Raw genomic sequence first — 22,684 nt, 5'->3', positions numbered from 1 at the left:
TATGATTTGAAAATAGTGTGCTTTGACTCATCACACCAGGGAAGGCTGGCACCTCCCAATCCATTCAAAACAACCCATACATCACTCTATAACTCTAGGTTTTTGTTTTTTGGGTGTTTTTTTTTGTTTTTTGGATTGTGCAGAGATGTATCTAATGTACTACTAATTAAAGTTCTTTTAACTGTTAACATTCTGTTACACATACAGAGTCAATAGAGAGAAGAACTTGCACAGGCTGTGAAAAAAGTGATAAGGTTTGTCTGGCATGACTTATTTTTGAGAAAGCCATGCTGACTTTTTGTGAGAATGGCAATTCTTTCCTAGTGTTTACAGATGGTCTCTTTGATGATATGTTCCAGAATCTTTCCTGGTTTTGATGTCATGTTGACAGGGTGATCATTTTTGGACCTCTTCAACCACCACAACCCCACTTTTTTCTGAAGACATGGACAACATTTGCTTTCTTCCAGTCTGGTGGAACTTTTCCTGTCCTCCAGAAATTTTCAAAGATGTGGTTCTGAAATTTGTTACTGTTTATTCGTTCAGTCACTTCTGACTCTTGGTGACCTCATAGACCAGCCCATGCCAGAGCTTCCTGTCGAGTATCGCCACCCCCAGCTCCTTCAAGGTCGATTCAGTCACTTCAAGGATAACATCCATCCATCTTGTCCTTGGTTGGCCCCTCTTCCTTTTTCCTTCCATTTTCCCCAGCATCATTATCTTCCCCAAGGTATCCTGTCTTCTCATTAGGTGGTCAAAGTATTTCATCTTTGCCACTAATATCCTTCCCTCCAGTGAGCAACTGGGCTTCTTTCCTGGAGTATGGATTGGCTTGATCTTCTTGAGGTCCAAGGCACTCTCAGAATTTTCCTCCAGCACCACAGTTCAAAAGTGTCTATTTTCCTTCACTCTACCTTCCTTATGGTCAATCTCTCAGTTCTGAAATTGCTTCTGCCCATTATTTTAACATTTTTGGATGTAGTTCATCTGCTTCTGGAGGCGTGAATTCATTTAGATTACCCAGATATTCCTCTACTACCTCTTTGCCTATTCTGTGCTGCATTTCCCTATTGCATCATCTGCTCCATTCTCCCCAAGTTGTGGACTATCAACCTTTTAGGAGAAGACTGAGGCAAAGATGGTGTTGACTAGTTTTGCTAAAAAAATATGACCAGTATTCTCTGTAGCTACTTACTGCATATACTTCAGTATAAGTCTATCTCATGTATAAGTTGGCCCCATGGAATGTACAGTAAACTGGCAAACAACTTCTTTGTTCCCAGTTAATATTCAGTTCTTCCTCTCTCACACTCACTCTCTGCTGGGATGCTGTGCTCTACAGTACTATCAAGCAGCCTGATCACAGTAAGTCTGCATTAAGCACTTGTTATGACTTGGTGAAATCATTGGCACTCTATGAATATAATGTCTAAAAAATAGGGGAAAGGCCTTACCATTCATAGGCTAAAAATAGTATGAAGCAAACTTAGCCTTTTCATTCTTATTTCTTTTCAGGGCAGATTTTCAACATGTTTTCCTGTTTGCTGCAATTTAATTTAAAAATACCAACTGGAAAAGATCCAGGGTTTGTTTTTTATATGATGGCACAAACGTACCATACTCTAATTGCCAGCTAGACATTGCATTTTATATTCAGCAATTAAGCAGCATTCTAAATAATCTGCAGAGAATAGTACATCTTTGGATCAGCACTGTTATTCAGTCTATTTGCAAGGAATAGAATTTCTGCCACTGTGTTTAAATGCATCTGTTCAGGTTCACAAGATACAGAAAATAAAGGTAAATTGAGTAAGCTAGAGGCATCCCCTTAGCTCCAACTGGTTCTAGATAAACTATTTTCAAGTTGCAACTTCGAAACATTATAAGCCAATCCTGTGCACAACAAATGAGCAGACATGTAGGAACAATGTATGTTTGAAGAATGTCTTTTTAATTAACTTCAGAAGATTTAGTTGTGTCTTTGTTTTGTGATTTATGTGTAGAATGCTATTCTGCCTTGCCATTTATTTATGGACTTACAGTTACTTGATTGTCGGTTTTGTACATGGTGTAGGCCAGGTATTTCTTGAAATCTGCCTTCTTATTCTATCCAGTTCCTTTCTCCCCAATAAATCAAAACAAACCAATTGGCCTTATCAAAACACACAATATAAGCACAACGTACAGTATACATCTAGTCTGAGTAAAAATATAAATGTACAAGTACAAAGAGAAAAGGTTGGGGTGACCATCTTGTAAACAAATATATCTTAATCTTAAGTATATTTATTATTCATTTTATTGTATTTGCAGTATTTATACCCCACCCTTCTTAACCCCAAAGGAGACTCAGAGCAGCCTTACAAAATATATACATTACACTGTATACCAATCTGATCAATATACTCTAGTCTTCTTTGAGATGCTTTATACAGTTAAAGGGCAACTTTTGTTGTTAAAACGGGGTCATAACCAACTATTAAAAATGTGGTTTTGGCTGCTGTATCCCAGCTCGTTTTTTGTTTGTTTTTGTTTTACAAATAAAATGTTGTTTCCTTTCTTTTTCATACAAACAGTAGTTATGTAATATGTGGTTCAGATTTTCAACTTTGGGAGTGCCACCAATACAGAGTCTTTCTTCTGGTGGGATACGATTGAATCTACCGTGTCTCTCCATAGACTCCATTTATTCAAATCTGGCCCTTATAAAGTGTCTTGGCATATCAACTTTTAAGTAAAGCACCCACTATTTATTTATCATATCAGAAACCAAGGGTACAGTTGTAATGTATTTAAAAAACACAAAGTTTAAAAACTTGGCATTCTATTAAATGCCCTTTGACCAGTAGCTGGCCACTTGGAGTGCCTCTGGTGTTGCTATAAGGAGGTCCACCATTGTGCACATGGCAGGATTCAGACTGCATTGTAATAGGTGACCTGTTCTTTAAAATCTCAGGGAAGGACCAGATTTAATGGCCTGAGGGTACAGGAGAGTACATTTCAATTGAGCATTAGAAGGAAGAGTGAGATCAGCAGTAGAATCAATTGCCTAGAGAGGTGATGACATTTCCTTCTCTGGATGTTTTCAGAAAGAGGCTGATAGCTACCTGTTGGGGAGATCCTGTGTTGAGCAGGAACCTTTTTCCAAGTCTAGAATTCTATTAGAATTTAAAGCAATATTAAAGAATTCAAAAGTTCTTTTTTTTTTTTTTTTGGTCTGCCATGGTTGTTTCATGCATTTCAATGAAAATTGTATTTTGCATGTGCAAATTCACCCTTAGTTAATAAGTTTCAAATGAAAGCTATGGCTGATTAAACTTGAAATGCAAAATTACATGCTAAGCTTTTTTCAAAGTCCTGTGTTCATTTAATGCATAACATGTGGCCATGGTGATTGTGGGAAGGGTGGATTAAAGCCATTTTGCATTGTATTCTTTTGCACTCCTTTCTAAGAAATCTTATCTTTTGGCTATGGGTATTCTAATAAATATTTACATAAAGCAAGTGTGGATATTATTAACTGCAAGCTATCAAAATTGCTCTGAAAGCTTACAGATATATGATCCACTGAACCCTTGCAGCAGGAAACAAGAAAATAAGATGAAAGGATTGTATTGATTAGACCATTACCCACTGGAAATAGTAATCTTTTGGTTTCTTGGTGTATGAATGGCCCCAGTCTGTACTTATATCTCCAATAGAGGCTGTTATACACACCACAGCCTTGACTTGTCTGGGAATTGCATACATGGTTTCATAATTTGAAGAGTTCTTATCTGCAGATAGTCTCTGTCTCCTAAGAAGGTCCTCTATCCCATAACAGATAATGTTTTGCACTTGAAAACATTGAATAGTGAAATAGCTTTTCTTATTTTCTTATTTTCTTATTTTTTATTTCCATGAGTTCACTTTTGGCCATTTGACATGGCTTGAGTTAATCAGCAGTTAATAAACTGTGGGCGTTATTTGTATACGCCATGCATCTTAAGAGTCACCACTTCTAAAGGCACAAACAGACCAGCTGTTATAACAGTGAGTAAATAGTAGTTGCCTGGGCTTCTGGTTCGGCCCCAGCAATTCCGGACAAGTTCATTAGGGGTGTTTAAACGGAAGTTTTCCAATTGCTTTACTGTAATCTGGCAAAAGATCTTGTAAATGCCTGTGACTGATGTAAAGAGGATTACTGGTAAAATTCCAAAATTATTACGTTTTTTGTGCTCTCCCTCCTACACTGTCCCAAGCCAACTGTTCACAACACAAGAAGTCATTGTATTGTTGAAGGCTTTCATGGCCAGAATTACTGGGCTGTTGTAGTTTTTTGGACTGTATGGCCATGTTCTAGAAGCATTCTCTCCTGATGTTTCACCTGCATCAGAGACTGTGAGGTCTCAGAGGATGCCTGCCATAGATGCAAACAAAATGTCAGGAGAGAATGCTTCTAGAAAATGGCCATACAGCCCGAAAAAACTACAACACAAGAAGTGATTTTTCTGAATGTTTAACTTTACATGCTAAATAGGTTCACTCCTTAGCAGTGTTTTTTAAAGGAAGGCCAACTTTTATTGCTGTATTTTATTTTATTTTCCCAATTATATTCTATTATTTTATTTTATTGAGAATACAGTTATAATGTATAGAAAAACCACAAACAACGTTAAAAACTTGGCATTATATTAAATTTCCTTTGACCAGAAGCTGGCCACTTGGAGTGCCCCTGGTGTCATTGTAAAAATGTTCTCCATTGAGCATGTGGCAGGGCTCAGACTGCATTGTAGTAAGTGCTCTGTGGTTTGCTGTTCTCCACATTCGCATGTCGTGGACTCCACTTTGTAGTCCCATTCCTTAAGGTTAACACTGCACCTCATGGTACCAGAGCACATGAAGATGGACTGTGTGCCCAAGAAAGAGTTTCTCGTCTGGTATCAGCCACTGATTGAGGTTCCAGATTTTAACTTGACACATTTGGACTCTTATTTGCTGAGGTGTTCCTGCGAGTTTCTCTGTAGATTTTAGGAAGCTGTTTCTTGATTTAAAGCATTGGCTTGTTGGCTTATATTCGAACAGAGGATTGGCCAGAGATGTTAATGCTTTGGTCCTTTCATTATTGGCTGCTACTTCTCAATGGATGTCAGGTAGTGCAATGCTGGCTAAACAGTATAATTTCTCCAGTGGCGTAGGGCGTAGACATTTTGTGGCAAAGCGGCATGTCTCATTAAGAGCCACATCCACAGTTTTAACATGGTAAGATTCTCAATTTGTTTCTGACACAATACATAAAATAAATAAATTATTATAATTTTACCCCATTTGATCTCTCCAAAAAGAGACTCAAAGCAGCTAACACTAAACACAATACAATATAGAATTTAAAACTTGAGAAACACACAAACATTAAAATAGAATTTAACACAAAAATATTATAAATGCACCATTAAAGGCCATAAAATGGTTAAATAAATCTATTAAAATACATAAAACAAATTGCCTCCTGGTTTGGTCTTTAAAACTTCCTTCTTTAAAAGCCTGCCACTGGAAGGACAGCAGGGAGGGGTCCATTCTGACTTCCCTGGGCAGAGAGTTCCAGAGTCGAGGCACAGCCATCGAGAAGGACCTCTATTGAGCATTCTCCCCAACTCAGCTTATGATGGAGGAAGAATTGAGAGAAGAGCCTCTCTTGAGAATCTCAGGGCCTGGGCAAGTTCATACTGGGAGATGCAATCTGCCAAATAGCCAGGACTTGGGCCCTATAGGGTTTTATAGGCCATAACCAGCACTTTGGATTATGCCTGGAAACAGACTGGCAGTCAATGGAGCCTGTTGCAGCAGAGGGCTTGCCCACACCATGTAGCCGTCCCTAGTCAGCAATCTGGCTACAGCTCTTTGGACCAGCTAAAGTTTCTGAACAGTCTTCAAAGGCAGTCCCATGTAGAGTGTGTCCCAGTAATCCAGTCCTATATGCAAATATATGAATGAGTTGTTTATTGTACTAGCTATAGGCCATGACATAAAATAAATAAAAGTAGAGTATACACTTTCCAATGTAAACCTTATAACTTACTCTATAAATTAGCTCTTTCAAATTACAGTAGCAGTGACAATCCCCGTAGGCATGATAACAATAAAAATATCTGATTATCCCAAACTGTTTCCATTTCCATTTCTAGCCTCCACTGTGGATTTTACAAATTTAGCTTGGATTTTTTGGGCTGTGACTGCAAATGTAGCAACCTTTAATGTTATATTTTTGGAATAATCCGATAACAGGTCACAGATAACTGCTAACTGTTGCCATGCAAATATATTTTGGAGCATCTTAGAGACTGAGAAGGGAAATGGTAGCATATACTTTCATAGCCTAAGGGCTATGAAAGGACTACACTGATCATTTGCCATGAAGGACACCAGAATCAGCTCCATGGCAGCTAAACTACATACAAAGCTGATTCGGGGTAATTAATGGCACAGCCATCTTAACACAGCCTTGACCTGTGTTAACCCAGAATTAAGAGCATCCCATGACTTTGGGTCCATTTAAACAGTTGGGCCAGTTCTGAGATGGAACTAGTCATAACCGTGTACATAGCTCTTGCATGTTTGTCAGGCTCAGGTAGAATGGGGACGTTCCTCCCATCCCGTTCTTCATGTTGCATGGTCCTTGGCCATAGCATGGGTCCTGCTGGTCAATTGTTACTTGTAATGATGTCTGCTGAGGTTATGGTGCAATTGGGGAAGGGAAGTGGAAGAGATGATAAAATGCCAAGTAGCTTTTGCTGGCATAACATGAGTTTCCATTCTGTGAATGACAACCCAGTCTTGTTATTTACTCTTACTATTCCTTTTTAATATCCTCTGTTTTGCAAAACACCTATTGTCTTGCTTCTTTTTAATGTGAAAGCAATCTTTCTATAAAATGATGTAATATGTATTTATTGCAAGAGGAGCTGACACCAAGTTAGAGAATTATTGAAGAGTAATGAGTCTAAGGTAGAATAAGAAACTCATGTGAAAATTCAGTTGAAAATAAGTGTGAACAATTGAGAATTTCATTATCCTAAATCTTCAAAATTTCACAGATGAAAACTGGGATATTTGAGATGAAGCAACATTAGAATTTGGTCAAATGTTATGAATGAGAGGAACATGCAAGCTAGGAGAGGCTGCAACTGTTTGCTTTTGTCTGAGCCTGCTAGGATGGACAAGTCTCTTCCTGTTCCTCTCCTCATCTGCTGAATTAATTTAGTGCAAGCTACACTTTCACTTTGAAGTGTTTGTAGCAATTGGCATTAGCTGATAATAAAGGGGGACATGGAAGGAGGACAGAAAAACTGGAGCATTCTAAAAGGAGCCCGTAGATTATTAATCAAAACTCTGAGAACAGCATCAGGGTTTGTTATCCAAGGAATTGTCTCTATGTCCGTACTTTGGAGAGCTGTGCTATGCTGTGAAACTTTCAAGTCCCAATCCAAGACTTTAACGACTGCATCACTTTGGTATATTTACCTCTTTTGTCTCCTGCTTCTGCTTATAACTGGAAGGAGAGAACCTCTGCAATAAACTGAAACAACATTCTTGTCCACTGAAAATTATGCTGCTCTGCTATATATTTAGGTTAACTTTTGTAAGGTAATTCATGCCTGTAGAAAGTTTAGTCAATGGCTTCTTTTGGCATGATAGCCCAAAAAACTTCAAGAAACAGGTAACTTAAAAACATATACTTGAAATTTCAGAAAGGCATCAGCAATTAGAGGAAGCAACACCAGCCTAGCATGAACCAATATATGACAATTTGTTCACTGTTTCCCTCCATAATCTACATTTTCAAACCCTTTCTACTCCAATGTAAGGGTTTCAAATAGTTTTTTTTAATGAAACTGAGATCCTGAATTCTGACGCAGGTCCAGTTGTTGTACCTATGCAGCATTTTTGCGGAAATGTGGAATACCACCATGGCATATAAATCATATGTGAAGTGGAAATGAGGTGCAGAAGGGGATTGCATCCATTTCTTAATTGATTTTTATGATATTACTTCCTCTTAATAGGTATCTTTCAGAACTGCTGTGAAGCCTACAATGTTGGACTCCAAGGAGCAAAAGTATTTTCCGGCCCCTCGAGTGAGCAATTTGGATATAACGTTCAACAGCTTTTAAATGAAGAAGGCAAATGGTAAGCATTTTCTGTTCTTCATTCAGAGACAATGCAAAAGCAAAGCAAAAGACAGTTACCTTGTAGCTATGAAGTTCTGCTTAAATGTCCTCTAAGGCAATATGCTATCAAGAGAATCACAAGATACTCTGTTTCTATTTGCTTTTGTCCCAAATACATCCTCTCTAAGTGATTTCAAGGGGCCCTTCCAGGCAGGCCTTAATCCCGGGAGGAACTGGGATGGTAGAAGATTTATCAAAACTCTCCTTGCTGAACAAGGAGAGCACCAGGGTTTGTAATCCCAGTTCCTCCTGGGATTGAAGCCCCACATCTCCCTCAAACCCCAGGCTTTTCCAGGGGAGGTAGCTACATTAAGATGCAGATCTTTCCAGGTGTTTAATTTGGGTTTACCTCAGATGTCATTTGGATGCCTCACGTAAACCCGAAACAGGTCCCACACTGGTACACTTACACTGGAAGCTGGTCAGAGACTTGTGTTGGAGGTCAAGTGAGTTACACTGAAGTTGTCCTCTCTAAGCATTTCCTGGGTCTTCCAGCATGACTTTATGGTGTGCTCCTCACCCCCCCCCCCCAAATAATCTCATATTATATAATGGAAATGGAAGGAAGAATGCTTACTTGGTGAGCGTTCTTCCTTCCATACTGAAAGGATAGCAGTATCCTTTCAGTATGATCTCTCTCGGGGATTACTGTTACAAGGATAAAGTGGGCAGAGAGGAACCAGTTACTCTATCTGTAGCTCAGAGGAGGAAAGGCAGGATATATGTGGAAGGGAAGGATGGAGGGAAGGAAGGAGGGATACCATGAGGTAGAACAAAGGTCAAGGAATTCAGACTTTCATGGATGTTTAAAACAACTAAATTACATTTAAACCTACAGATTGCATTACCTGTTAAAAGCTGAAGGTCTATTTAAATAAAAAAGATCTTGGCCTGGTGAGGAAAGGAAGGAGGGGGAGAAATAGTCTTCAAGATTTCCTGAATCTAAGCCATATAGGGCTTTATAGGTCATAACCAGCACTTTGCATTTTGCTTGGAAGCAGGTAATGCTTGATACAGAGGAAGGAAGTAGGAAAAAAGAGAGAGACCACATTACAGACGGATTGATTCAGTCAAGGAAGCTATTGCCCCGAGTTTTCAAGACTTCAGCAGAGCAGCTAATGATGGGGATTTTGGAGGTCTGACATTTGGAGGGGAGCCATAGGTCAAAGTTGACATAACAGCAAATAATAATAACAATAGTCTCATTCAAGTATTACCTAAATCATGCCTTGCTTACATTTGAAAGACAAATGAGATGAGATGTGTTTGCGATGCTGTGGGGATATTTATTGGGTCTTATATGAGAGATCTAAGGACTGATAAATAACAAAATTACAGTTATACTGTAAAGTATTCAAGATTGGCTGTATGCCAACACAAGGTTCTACAATTCAATGTGTATGCTGTGGCATTTACAGTGCAAATCTATACATGTCTCTCCATGCTTCTCAGAGACTGCAGAGCTGAAGGATAGCATATATTGTCTACTGCTATTGGTTATAAGACAAAAGATGGCTTTTAGAAAAGGATTGCTAGCTACCTTGGTTTGCACAAGGTCCAGAATCATAAGCAGGCCTAAAGAGCAGCCATTCTAATCCTCTTGCTGTTGTTGAAGTCTGTTACTATAGTATCCCCCAATGCGTGGTCATCCAGCCACTTTTTTTTTTTAATCACTATCAAAGGGAAGTCCACCACTTCCAGAGCACTCTAGTCTATTGCTGAACAGGTTGGGGAGTGCTAACACCGACTTAAATGATTTGAAGTTGACTTTAGGCTGCACCCATTTCTGGTCTTGAGTTGGTTTCTGTAGATAACACATGTACTTTGATCTGCTCCATCCCACAGTCTGGTGTATGTTTGTAATTGTGTGTCTACAGTTTGGGGCTTCCGACAATTCAGATCCCTGACAAAGAAAGGACTCATTGAGAGGATGTTTAGAAAGCTGAGTAATAATTCTTCATTTCAATATTTAGGTTTAGTCACAGTATTGTGCAACATGGGGTGACCTCAATGTCCAATTTTATATTTAATGATCTTTAAAATGTGTGAGAGAGGGAGGGATCATACAAATAGACCAAAGTGGAAGAATTTTTAAATTATTCCTTGTCCTTGGCTTCTGAAGTTAAGTAGACTTCACTGTTCTATATAGATAAGGAAGCTATGATGAATGCTTCTGCATTCTTTTTGATCTCTTCTCTGAAATATTTAAAACAAACCTTGATTTATACTATATTTTGAAAACAAAATATGAATTCAAGTTGTGCATCTTTACTACTTGAATTCTCAAGATCTGGAGCAGCTTAACCGGGTGGGGCTCCTCAGATCCATGCCTGGAGCCTACAGGGGAAAGGCAGGAGTGGAGCATGGGGGGTGGCCCCCCCAGGGTGCATCTCCACTGGGGAATGGATACCATTTGACACAGCTTTCACTGCCATGGTTCAGGGATATGGAATGTGGGGTTTGTTTGGGTTTTTTTTTTTGTTTGGTGAGGCACCAGCACTCTTGGGCAGAGAAGGCTAACTTGTGAAATGTCACCTCCAAGGATTCCATAGAATTGAGCCATGGCAGGTCATGTGGTGTGGAACTGTACTAGTTCTGCAGTGTTGGCATACTCAAGCCAGACCTGAGGTGCTCTAGTAGCAAAGGGAGAATTTCAATCTCTTTCCTATCCCTCCTCAGCCCTCTCTATCTTCTTGCTTGCTTGTACTCTGTTCTGTACCTTCCTTCCCCAAAAATATGTTTTAAAAATTACAAAACAAGAGAAGTTGTTCCTTTGCATCCAGTGGCCTGATTGCAACCAGAAGTTATGACTGCCAACCTGAAAAATGGCATTTTACCTCTCCCAATAGCGGGATGTTTCCAGAAAATGGAATAGGGAGCTGCCGAAAAATGGCACCGAAATGAGAAAGGATTTCCCCCCGAAATGCACACCACTAGTGTTTTGTGCAGATTTTTTTTCAAAATGTCAGCAAATGCAAAGAAAAAACCCACATAATTGACTGCTTTTTTTTAGTTTCCAGTGTTTTGAAATGCACATTTTGACCAACGATTTAAAAACCGAGTTTTTGTTCAGTCCTTGATTAAACCTCATACAATTAGTTTTCAGAATCCCAAACTTTTCCTGAATTCTTTTTCCAACTTGTATTATCCTCTTCCTCTGTCAGTTTAAATATCCTATTGAGACCAATTCTGGATATGAAGAAGAATGCTTTTCTGGTAGTATGTGCAAAGCCATCAGAGATGAATCGTGAAATGAAATCATACTCTCTACAATACTAGATGTAGAACAATGCTTCATTGCTGACATAAATATTTAAAAAGCATACAAGCAATAGGTGTAGAAAGTGACAGTACATTTCTACCACATCTGCCCTAAGCATTTTAAGTCTCTATGTCATCCCTTCACACATTACATTTTCATTGCAGCAAGTGCCAGACAAAACATAATATTTCCTTTGTTTGGATTACAATTTGAACTTTCTGTCAGTGGCAAATTACTTCGTATGGAAGGAAACGCAGGATGTGGTCAGTGTTGGAAAGGAAGCTGGCACTATACAGGAATTCAAAACAGTAACATATAGGAAACAAAATTATTATTATCTGAGAACTGCTCTTTCCTTGGCTATTTTGACTTCCGGTGACTGCTTGCTCAATGTACTGCAATTATCTTCCATAGACAGAACCCATAATTACAGAATGACTCAAGACATTTCATTATATCACTTATGTGACATAATTAGAATAATAGTACTCTGGATTTACTTAGGATGTTTTTACTGTGTCATAATAGGAAAGCTGTTCTTTAAGTGTTACAGAAAATTGCTTACCTCTGGGGAGATGTTTAAAATACTTTCCTTTATTTGTTTGTTTGTTTGTTTGTTTGTTTGTTTTTTTCGGACATTTGTATCCCGTCCTATCTAGACCTCCGCAGAGGGACTCAGGGCGGCTAACAACCGGCACACCATGGTGCCCACAACCAAAAACATAAATATACAATTTAAATAAAAACAGTATTAAAACAGTATAAAAACGTTCAAACAGTTAAACAGTCACTGATTTAAATAACACTTTATTTGCATATTTGAATATTTGCAGTAATTTGGAAATTTCATAGTAACAAACGTTAATCTACTAGGAGAAAAATACTGGTGGAAAAGAAATTCCCCTGTTATGATGGTGGTGGTGTTTTCTAATCATTTTTTATTTATGATACCTCTAACGTGAAGCTATTCTCAGGTTCCTTGGCAAGATTTGTTCAGAGGAGAGTTTATTTTTACTTTTCACCGAAGCTGAGGCAGTCACTTGCCCAAGGTAACCCAGTGGTTTTTCATAGACAATCAGGGATTCATGCCCTGTTCCTCAGAGTAATCATCCAACCCTCAGACACTCAAAATCTATTCCAGAGAATTATAGGATCCTTGAAAGCAGATTAAAGTAAAGGTAAAGTTTTCCCCTGACATTAAGTCTAGTCATGTCCAACTATGCTCATCCCCATTTCTAAGCCGAAGAGCCAGTGTTGTCTGTAGACACCTCCAATGTCATGTAGCCAGCATGACTGCATGGAGCGCCGTTAACTTTCTGCCAGGGTGGTGCTTATTGATCTACTCACATTTGCATGTTTTTGAACTGCTAGATTGGCAGAAGCTGGGCCTGACAGCAGGGGCTCACCCTGCTCCCCGGATCTGAACCACCAACCTTTCTGTCAGCAAGTTCAGCAGTTCAGTGGTTTAAACTGCTGTGCCACCAGGGGGTCACCAGATTGAAAAACTTAATTTGTATGAGCCATGGTTCATTCACAAAAAATTGAATACCACAACCACTCCCTCTTTTAAATGCAGACATCAGAAATCTGGAACCAATTTTTAATTAAATGCAATGCATTTCTTTGAGTGCATCAACACTGTATAACTAATGCAGTTGGACATGACTTTAACTGCTATGGCTGAATGCTGTGGGAGCATGAGAACCGTAGTTTTACAAGGTCTGTTTCCTTCTCTGCCAAAGATGGTTGGGTCCTCACCAAACTACAACTCCAAGGATTCCATAGCATTGACACATGAGTTAAAGTGCTGTCAAACTGTATTAACTCTAAAGTGTAGAAGCATTCTAAACTGCGGTTTAAGTCTTCTGATCTCACCTTACAACAAAAAGCAGTTTGTATTCCACTCACTTGATTCCTGCAATAATATAACCTGCAGGACAAAAGGTGCTTTTAAAAACACAGGTGTATTGACTATGGAAAACAGCCATCAACATCTGCCTCTATGCCAAGGATTTGGCTTTTAGTACATATTTGAAATGCCAGGAAAATCACATCTATGCCAAAAAAGCTCAACCATGTGCATGTTGATTGGTATATGCAGTCATTTCTGTATAGACTAATGACTGTCGCATAAAGCCTTTTCAGTGGTTTCTCGGATAATCTGGGCAAATCAAGGATGCATCTACATCTATACTATAAAATTAATGCTGTTTGACAGCACTTTAACTGTCATGGTTCAATGCTGTGGCATCATGGGAGCTGTCGTTTGATGAGGCACGCAGCCTAACAAGACTCTACATTGCACGATATGGCAATGTAGAATTGCCCTGAGTTGCCCTGAGCTTGTTTTGATTCATGTGGTATGATCTTCCATTTTTGTGAGTATATTGTATTGCGACCTAATTATTATTCAACCTAAATTCCTATAATATGTTACTACTCAGATTTTGTAAGTCAAACTGAATTGATTCTGTTCCTGTTAAATTGCTCTGTGTTCATGATATTTCCTATGCTATCATGCATTTTCATCCACCTTATTGAACCAATTATTCTTTAATCAGCCCGTATATTGGCCTCCCCCCCTTTTTAAATTAGTTTTTGTTGCTTGACACTTGTCTATTATTGTTATGTTGTTTTATGCTTTGTAAATTGTATTTTGTTATTGCTTTGCTTTTAATTGTATGTTGCCTGGGCTTGGCCCCATGTAAGCCACCCTGAGTCCCTTCGGGGAGATGGAGGCGGGGTAGAAAAATAAAGTTCTTCTCCTCCTTCTCCTTCTCCTTCTCCTTCTCCTGCTCCTGCTCCTGCTCCTTCTCTTTTTCCTCCTCCTCCTCCTCCTCCTCCTCCTCTATGGTGAAGAGGTTGGCAGAATATAGAATCCAGTGCAGGATCATTTTGCTGGGCAGTTGAAGACAGTGCTTACCTGTTTCTCCCAGCTGCTTTTTGCTCTATGATTATCAGAGCTGTTCTGACTTGCACCATTGAATGAGTATAATTCCTGGCTGTGGGATTACACTCTTTTCATTTTGTAAGGGTGTGGTCCAATCCAGGTATGAATTAAGAAGACAGACTTGCAGAACATACCTAAGTGCAGGAGTGGAGTTGCTGATCGAGTACTGAATATCAAGCTATGGTTATATGCATTACCTGGGGCAGAATATGGTAGTACAGGCAGTCCCTGAATTACAAACATCAGACTTACAAATTACTCATAGTGAAGAACGGGAGTGAGACAACAGAAAATGAGAGAAATTCACCCCTAGGAAGGTAAATTTGCTCCTGAAAAAGTTATCATGGGGGGAAAGTTTCTCAGCTGAAGCTTTATCACCAATCCTTGTTTCCACAACAAGCTATTTTTTCAAAATCCAATTTATCACAGGGATGGAAAATGAGGTGAAATCTTCTGAACAGGGGCACAGACAGCAAAGCAAACACTCCAGGGGTGTTAACCCTTCCCTATGCTAATCAAAACTAAAAATACATATTTTTGGTTGTAGTTACACTTAAAAATATACCTGTTCCAACTTACAAACAAATGCAACTTAAGAACAGACCTAGAGAGTCTATCATGTATTGTCGAAGGCTTTCATGGCCCGAATCACTGGAGAATGCCTCTAGACCATGGCCATATAGCCCGAAAAAACCTACAACAACCCAGAGTCTATCATGTTTGTAACTCCCTGTAGTGCTTTCCCATCTATCTGATCTCCCTGGAGAGGGCATTCCAAAGCCAGGGAGCCACCACCGAGAAGGCCATCTCCCTCATCCCCACCAACAAGGTCAACAAAAACTTGCAAACAGTTTAATACGTAATAAATTTATCAAGTTTTACTAATCATTTTGAGCCAGAAACAAATCTAAAAAATAACTGCATATGTAGACTATCTCATTAGGCCTTATGTTTTGGGGTTACCACCTTGTGAATAACTGAGTCTAGGGGTTGTTTGTGCACTGGGAGAGGCATCTAGCAGTAATTATTGGAAAGTCTTTGTTCCACCTTTTCAAGTTCAAAGAGTTTCATTCATGAGCAGTTTGTGGTTACACAGATATAGCAATTTCAAATTGGGTCCATATTTTTGAAACACTCTGTACAGTTCAGCATTTTCTATATAGGTTAAGTCTCCATTGTCCATAAATCCAAAATACTCCAACATCCAAAATGGTTTACCACCAGTTTCCCACATCTACCTTTGGGGAAAGCGGGGCGAGTCCCATGTCCTCTAATAGCCCCAATGGAAAAAAGACAAAAATGAGAAAGGACTCAATTCACATTTGACGGTGCACTAGACTCAAGTAAATACAGTAACAATCAGTTCAACTCCTTAATTATGTTACTTTTGAAGCTAATTACATTCTCTTTATCGTCTTCTGAACAATATGGACATTGTTGTTTCTTCTCTCTGAATTTGAGATCTTCTTTTGAGATCTTTTAGCTGAAATGACAAAATCTTTCATAAGAATATGATTGTCTGTTTTCCAGGCTGCTGGTTGGTTCACCCTGGAGTGGCTATCCAAGAAATAGAATGGGTGACGTTTATAAGTGTGCTATTAGTCAGCAAGGAACCAAATGTTCAAAGATGAATTTGCAAAGTAAGTGATAATAATTAAGAAAGTCTATGTCTTCTTTATTTCAGGAGGTAAGAACAAGGTTAGAACAAGTTTGGCAGCAAAAATAATTGAAATTAAAAAAAATGTGTTTGGGCACCTAAATCTAGGGGCATTCTGAGGCATTGTTCGTTTCCATCAAAATTGGGTCCCTCCCTATTGAAAATGACTGCTTCTGCACCTCTGTCATCCAGTCTTTGCACATTCAAAACTATTTCAAGAAATCTTTCTATACAGAAATATGTATGTGTCATTTTTGCACAGGTGAAATGAGACATGGCTAGGAAGCAGCCTCAAACATTTGAAAACTTCAGATACGTTGGGTTAAATGTCAAAAATTGCACCTTCTGTTGTTTTTATTGTGTCTCCATAGCTTTTGCAAGTATTCCAAATGTTACAGAGATAAAGAAGGACATGAACCTCGGATTAACTCTAGTAAGGAACTCCGTAACTGGAGGATTTTTGGTAAGTGCTGACAATGTGAATAACGAAAATATAGTTTCTGTCCTTTCAGTGATAAAATGTAAGTTATTTAAAGTACCATATTTCCCTGCATGAGTCCATTAGAGTTTTGTGATCATCTGGAGTGGGCACCAGCTTCTTAGGCATTTGATGGGAATAAGCCATCAGACTTTTACAGCTGGTTTTCCTAGAATGCTTATTTATTATGACATCCACCGACTTCCTTAAGCATGATGAAGACTTCATCCACCTCAGTGAGGTTTCTGAGCAATCAGAAAGTGCATTTCTTGTGTTCTTGATCATTCATTAAGAATATTCATAATTGTTCACTCCCAGATTGGAAAATGGGTTTCACCGACTGGGAAGAATAATAGAGCACCAAGAAATGAGTGCAGTACTGACCATATATTCAAACACCCAGAGAGGGTGCAGGGGAACAACTCTGCAGAGTGTGTGTGTGAATAAAAATAATTCCTGATGATAGTGCAGAAAGTGATGCTGCATGGAAAGCACTCTTTCCTGTGCAGAAAACCTGATTTCTATGCAAAAAGTTCTCTGCAGAATAATTCTTTTACAATACCTCAGGATATTTGAATACAGGAAGAATAGTGTGGAGGAATATTCATTTGCTTCCACACTGAGTAGACAGCTACCATAATGACTATGAATAATCAAATATTTGTATTTCTGACCCACACACCATCTCTACTTCTTTCCATGTGTATAGTTTCAATCAGGTCCAGTTGGTATTCCTTCACCCGCAGTTCAGATATTAGAAGCCCCCGGTGGTGCAGTGGGTTAACCCTTGTGCTAGCAGGACTGAAGGCCAACAGGTTGCAGGTTCAAATCCGGAGAGAGTTTGGATGAGCTCCCTCTGTCAGCTCCAGCTCCTCGTGTGGGGACATGAGAGAAGCCTCCCACAAGAATGATTTAAAAAACATTGAAACATCCACGCATTCCCTGGGTAACATTCTTGCAGACGGCCAATTCTCTCACCCTAGGAGCGACTTGCAGTTTATCAAGTCACTCCTGACATGAAAACAAACAATTCAGATATATTTACTTGTGTCTACACCTCTCGGAACAAGCAACTACAACAGTTTTGGATATTTTTTTTCAAAAAATAAAGAAAGAGGACCAATTCTTGTGGTTTTCTCTGCTTATATACACATATCCATAGCAGGACCCAAATGTCTCAGCTGTAGTTGTTGCTGAATTTTAGAGTTCACAAGAGAAAATGCTTTATTGCACTTCACAACACATTTCCGCCTTCCCTCTTTATTGATGTGTGTATGTGTTTGTGTATGTCTGTCTCTGTATATTTTGCTTATTCTAGAGGTCTATCCTAGAATAAGTGAATTCATTTGTATCAAAACAAGCTAGATCCCTTAAATTTAGATTCATTCCTACCTCCATCCCAGTGGCTTGTATCCAAATATGTCCTTCCACCAACATAATGAACACACTAGTGGATATCTCCTCTACTCTTCCACTCCTCGGATTTCTCTCTAAATGTACCTAGATCAGGATGAGAGGATTAGGAGACACTAAAAGGAATCATAGAAAACCATGTGGAAACTGAAGTTGTGGGTTAGTAGAAGAGTTGCCTCCACCACACGAACAGATGTTGCTTCAGTACCATGGGATTTAATCATTAAAAAAGTTTCTTTACAAGCCACGGTCAAAAGAAATGCTTAAAGTTGTGAGAGCCTTATCCTTTTGCCATTTCTAAATCCTAAACCAAAGTTGGGTACTGTGACAATCACCAGATGCTTGTGGACTGCAACTCTCAAAAACCTGAGCCAGTTATCAGAACTGGGAATTTGGACTTCAACATCTGGAGAGTCCTCCAATTCCCACGTCTTTCCTAAATAGTTATCCATTAAAATTACACATGTGTTTGAATCTACCTAATAATACAAAATAGGATTTTTCTTCTTCTTGGAACTTTAGTTTATGGTTTTCTAACAAGGGAAAAACTTGCATCATGTTGCTTTAAAATGGAATTCAGCTTTTAAACTAATTGCCTGGTATGTTGCTAACAAACAAAAACTTCCAGCATTTAAGGTTGTGTTCTCTGCCATAGTCCAGAAGCATTCTCTGTGCTTGTGAATGCTGCACTTCATATTATGGGAAACCTTCCAGACCTTTCTGTGTTTATGTGCTGCAAATGCAACAAAAACAAGTCCCCTATGACTTAATTGCATTATCCACAAAGTTTCTTATGCTATAGAAGCCCATCTAAAGCAGCTTTTATGGGAATTAGAGTACGCATATTAGCAGAGTGCAGCATTTCACACTCACTTCCCCAAGTAGCCATAGCTTTCTGCCAATTCAATGAACCCAGTCAGCAGAAAGACATCCAGGAGGCAAGAGTCCCACTTGCCTCCTGGACTGTTGGAGCAACACACATGGCTGGAAAATTTACCTTAAGATAAAAATATGTTGCCACCTCATCCATTCTGCTTTTGTTTCCTGTGCTGCCAATTTACAACAAATACAACGGGGAAAAGCAGACAGGGGTATTGCTATGAAATTTTCCTCCAATCCCAAAATATCCAGAATTGCAGTAGCATAAAACTTCAACTGAGCATTTAGAAATAATGTTTAGACACCCAAAGAAAAGAATAAGCAAGAAAAAGGGTCATTATGGGTGCATCTACATGGTAGAATTAATGCAATTTGACAGCACTTTACCTGCCATGACTGACAACTAAGTAATCATAGAGGTTATAGTTTTATGCAGCTTTTAGTCTTCTCTATCCAACCGAGTTGGTGCCTCCTCAAATTCGAGGTTGGTGAAGCAAAAGCGTTCCATAACATTGATCAATTGCTGTTAAAATTGTATTAATTTATTTATTTATCATATCAGAAGCGAACCGAGGATGCAGTTGTATGGATTTAAAAACACAAAGTTTGAAAACTTTGCATTATACTGAATGTCCTTTGACCAGTAGCTGGCCACTTGGAGTGCCTCTGGTGTTGCTATAAGAAGGTCCTGCATTGTGCATGTGGCAGGTCTTAGACTGCATTGTAATAGGTGGTCTGTGGTTTGCTCTTCTCCACACTTACATGTTGTGGACTCTACTTAAAGTGGTGTCAAACTGTATCATTCTGCACTGTAGATACCCATCCAATTGATACTGAAAATTGCTGAAATAACCTTGGAAGCAACATGCTGTCCCAAAAATATGGGTTAGACTTAACCCACATTTTGAGGTTTTTTTTTTTATTACTGGTGTTATTGAAATAATTTAATCAGTTTACATCAAACTGTGCATCTGAACTGTAGATTTAATGCATTTTCACACCACTTAAACTGTCGTGGCTCAGTGCTATGAATCCTGGGATTTGTAGTTTAGTGAGCACTTTTTGGCAGAGAAGGCTAAATACCTTGTAAAACTACAACTCCCATGATTCCATAGCATTGCGCCATAAAAGTTAAAGTGGAGTCAAACATAATTAATTCTAAGTTTACCCATGCAAAGTTTGTAGGTATAAGCTGATAGTTGGTGCCATCTTCTGGCCAGTCATAGTCAGGTTGTTTGTGTGATACCGAATATGTTACATCTGAGCCAAAAGTTCTAAGGTGACATTTCAAAAGCCCTTTTTTTGGATTTGAGTTCCATGTGGAAAGTTTTGTGAAAGAGCCCTGTTTGTTCTTTTCTGTTGTGTCTTTGATGACGACAGTCCTACTTCTCACATCTTCTGAGTTTCAGTCCCTTCTCATTATCCATGAGAGGCCAGAAGAAGGGTAGGAAGCAATGTTTTCTCTTCCATTCAGTTTATGCATTCTTGTGTGCGTGCTCCATTGGTCAGGCTTTTAGCAAGAGAAAAACCATGCAGTGCACAATTTAACACAATATGCATATCAAATCTCATGGGAAGGGAGTTAACTGGTGCTTGCCTTGATGTGTGGTGGTGTGGCAGTATAATCTTACTGAATTTGATTTCTCTGTGTTTTTGTTTCAAAGACTTGTGGTCCTTTGTGGGCTCAGCAGTGTGGCAGCCAGTACTATGCAACAGGGATCTGTTCTGAGTTCAGTCCAAGCCTCCAACTCATGAGAAGTTTTTCACCAGCTGTACAAAGTAAGGCAATGACAGTAAACATTTCCCAGCTTTAAAAGTGAGAAACAACCAATGCATCCAAAGGAACTGGCTCTGTCTTTAAATATAATAAAAGTTTCATTGACTTGTCAAATTTAAGAACATATAACCCAGAAACCCACACCCTTCATTCCAGATCTACAAGAAAGAATACGAGCTATTCCAATAGTCATTATTTTATTTAGGAAAATGTAGGCCCCTTCCACACAGCTAAATAAAATCTCACATTTTCTGCTTTGAACTGGATTATATGGCATGTGGACTCAGATAACCCAGTTCAAAGCAGATATTGTGGGATTTTCGACCATGGTATTCTGGGTTTTATGGCTGTGTGGAAGGGCCCGTAGTTGTCGTCTAGTACAGCCGGCCCTTCATATCTCAGTTTCCATATCTACTGATTTCAACCATCTATGGCTTGAAAATATTTCATAAAACTCCCAAAAGCAATCTTTTGTATTTGTATTTTTTAAATAAAATGTTATATACAATTTTGCCATTTTATATAAGGGACATCTTTTTATTATACTTTTGTACATAGCAGGACATGAGCATCCATGAATTTTGGTATTCATGATGGTCCTGGAACTGAACCAGACCCCAATGGATAGTAAGGGCTCACTGTATTTTCCCTTAATGTTATATGTGGATTGTAACTGTGCACAATCTCATTGTCAAAGTGTGGCAGGATCCTATTAGAAGGTGTTACTTCATCCTTAATTATCTGTGACTTTTAAATAGTTCTAAATACTAATATATCATTCAGTTGGGTTGCTGTGAGTTTTTTGGGCTGTATGGCATGTTCCAGTAGCATTCTCTCCTAACATTTCACCTGCCTCTGTGGCTGGCATCTACAGATGTTCTGTTGGCAGTGAAACAAGTGACATGTATATGTATCTCACAGCAACCCAGTGATTTCGGCCATTAAAAGCCTTCGACAACATCATTTAGTTCTTCAGTTGAACAACTTTCCATTACTTTCCTTTGTGTTATTGCACAAATCACAGAATAAAGTCACATATTTAAGATCTGTCAATTATTATGTTTTCCCCAGTATTTCTATTTCTGAAATGCCATGCCATTTTGTCATTTTTTTTCAATAAGAGAAAAAGAATAGGAGTATGGCTACTTCCTTCTCTGATCAGACTGGGAATATTTGATCACAGTAGCAGTACTGTAGCCTGGTAGGACATTGTCATCTGTTTCATCATCTTCTGTCTGACCAGAATCACTTCATTTCCTCTTTTATCCCGAATCCATGAATTTTAGAATCATTGGACACGATATGTCCCAATGAGTTAGGAGGCAACAAGATGGCCATGTTTAAGTATTTTAAAGCATCATCAAAGATGGAGCAAACTTGGTTTGCGCTGCTCTAGAATCTAGGATATGGAGCAAATGAGATTCCACCTGAATATTTGGGAAAATCCTTTTGATAAGATCTGTTAGATAGTAGAATATGCTTTCTCGGAGTGTTATGAGAGGTTTTTTTTAACAAGGACTGGATAGCCATCTGTGAGGAGTGCTTTGATTGTGTATTTCTGCATGGCAGAATAGGGTTGGACTGGGTGGCCTTTGTGGTTTCTTTCAACTCTATGATTTTGTGTAAGTGAAAGTAACATCGAGCAAACCCTTGTCTTACCCTTTTCTTCTGCAGAATGCTCTTCAGCTGTCGATGTTGTGGTGGTATGTGATGAGTCAAATAGTATTTACCCTTGGGATGCTGTCAAGGCGTTTTTGAAAAAGTTTGTCCAAGGTTTAGATATAGGCCCCACCAAAACTCAGGTGAGTGGGTCAAACATTTTTTTATTCAAGATGAGGCAGCTTTATCAAAGGCAAGGATGCATTTTACTGCTAACTACATAAAGTGTTACCTTAGCAAGACAAATAGAACACTTCAGTCTATTGCAATGGTAAAATAATGAGCAATTATTATCCTATTTTGTTTGTTTGTTATGAGTGAAAGTTCCTTCCTGTTGACAGAGCAGTTCAGGAATTTTTGACATCACCTCATGAACGATAAAGGGAATGCTTTCTATTCTAC

At 38.8% G+C, this 22,684-nt stretch overlaps 1 protein-coding gene across 1 annotated transcript in view; it reads left to right on the top strand.

Annotated features, from left to right (window-relative positions):
* Positions 1–22,684, top strand: part of ITGA2 (integrin subunit alpha 2) — a 69,618-nt gene that overhangs the window by 11,749 nt on the left and 35,185 nt on the right. The window contains exons 2-6 of the mRNA XM_060761475.2: positions 8,043–8,166; positions 15,950–16,059; positions 16,448–16,539; positions 20,511–20,625; positions 22,298–22,425. Coding sequence (XP_060617458.2) covers positions 8,043–8,166; positions 15,950–16,059; positions 16,448–16,539; positions 20,511–20,625; positions 22,298–22,425 — 569 coding nt within the window. The remainder of the gene's footprint in view (positions 1–8,042; positions 8,167–15,949; positions 16,060–16,447; positions 16,540–20,510; positions 20,626–22,297; positions 22,426–22,684) is intronic.

Source organism: Anolis sagrei, chromosome 2 (genome assembly GCF_037176765.1).
Source record: "Anolis sagrei isolate rAnoSag1 chromosome 2, rAnoSag1.mat, whole genome shotgun sequence".
Lineage (NCBI taxonomy): Eukaryota > Metazoa > Chordata > Lepidosauria > Squamata > Dactyloidae > Anolis > Anolis sagrei.
The sequence above is the reverse complement of the archived record's forward strand: the minus strand, read 5'-3'. Positions and strand labels throughout refer to the sequence as shown.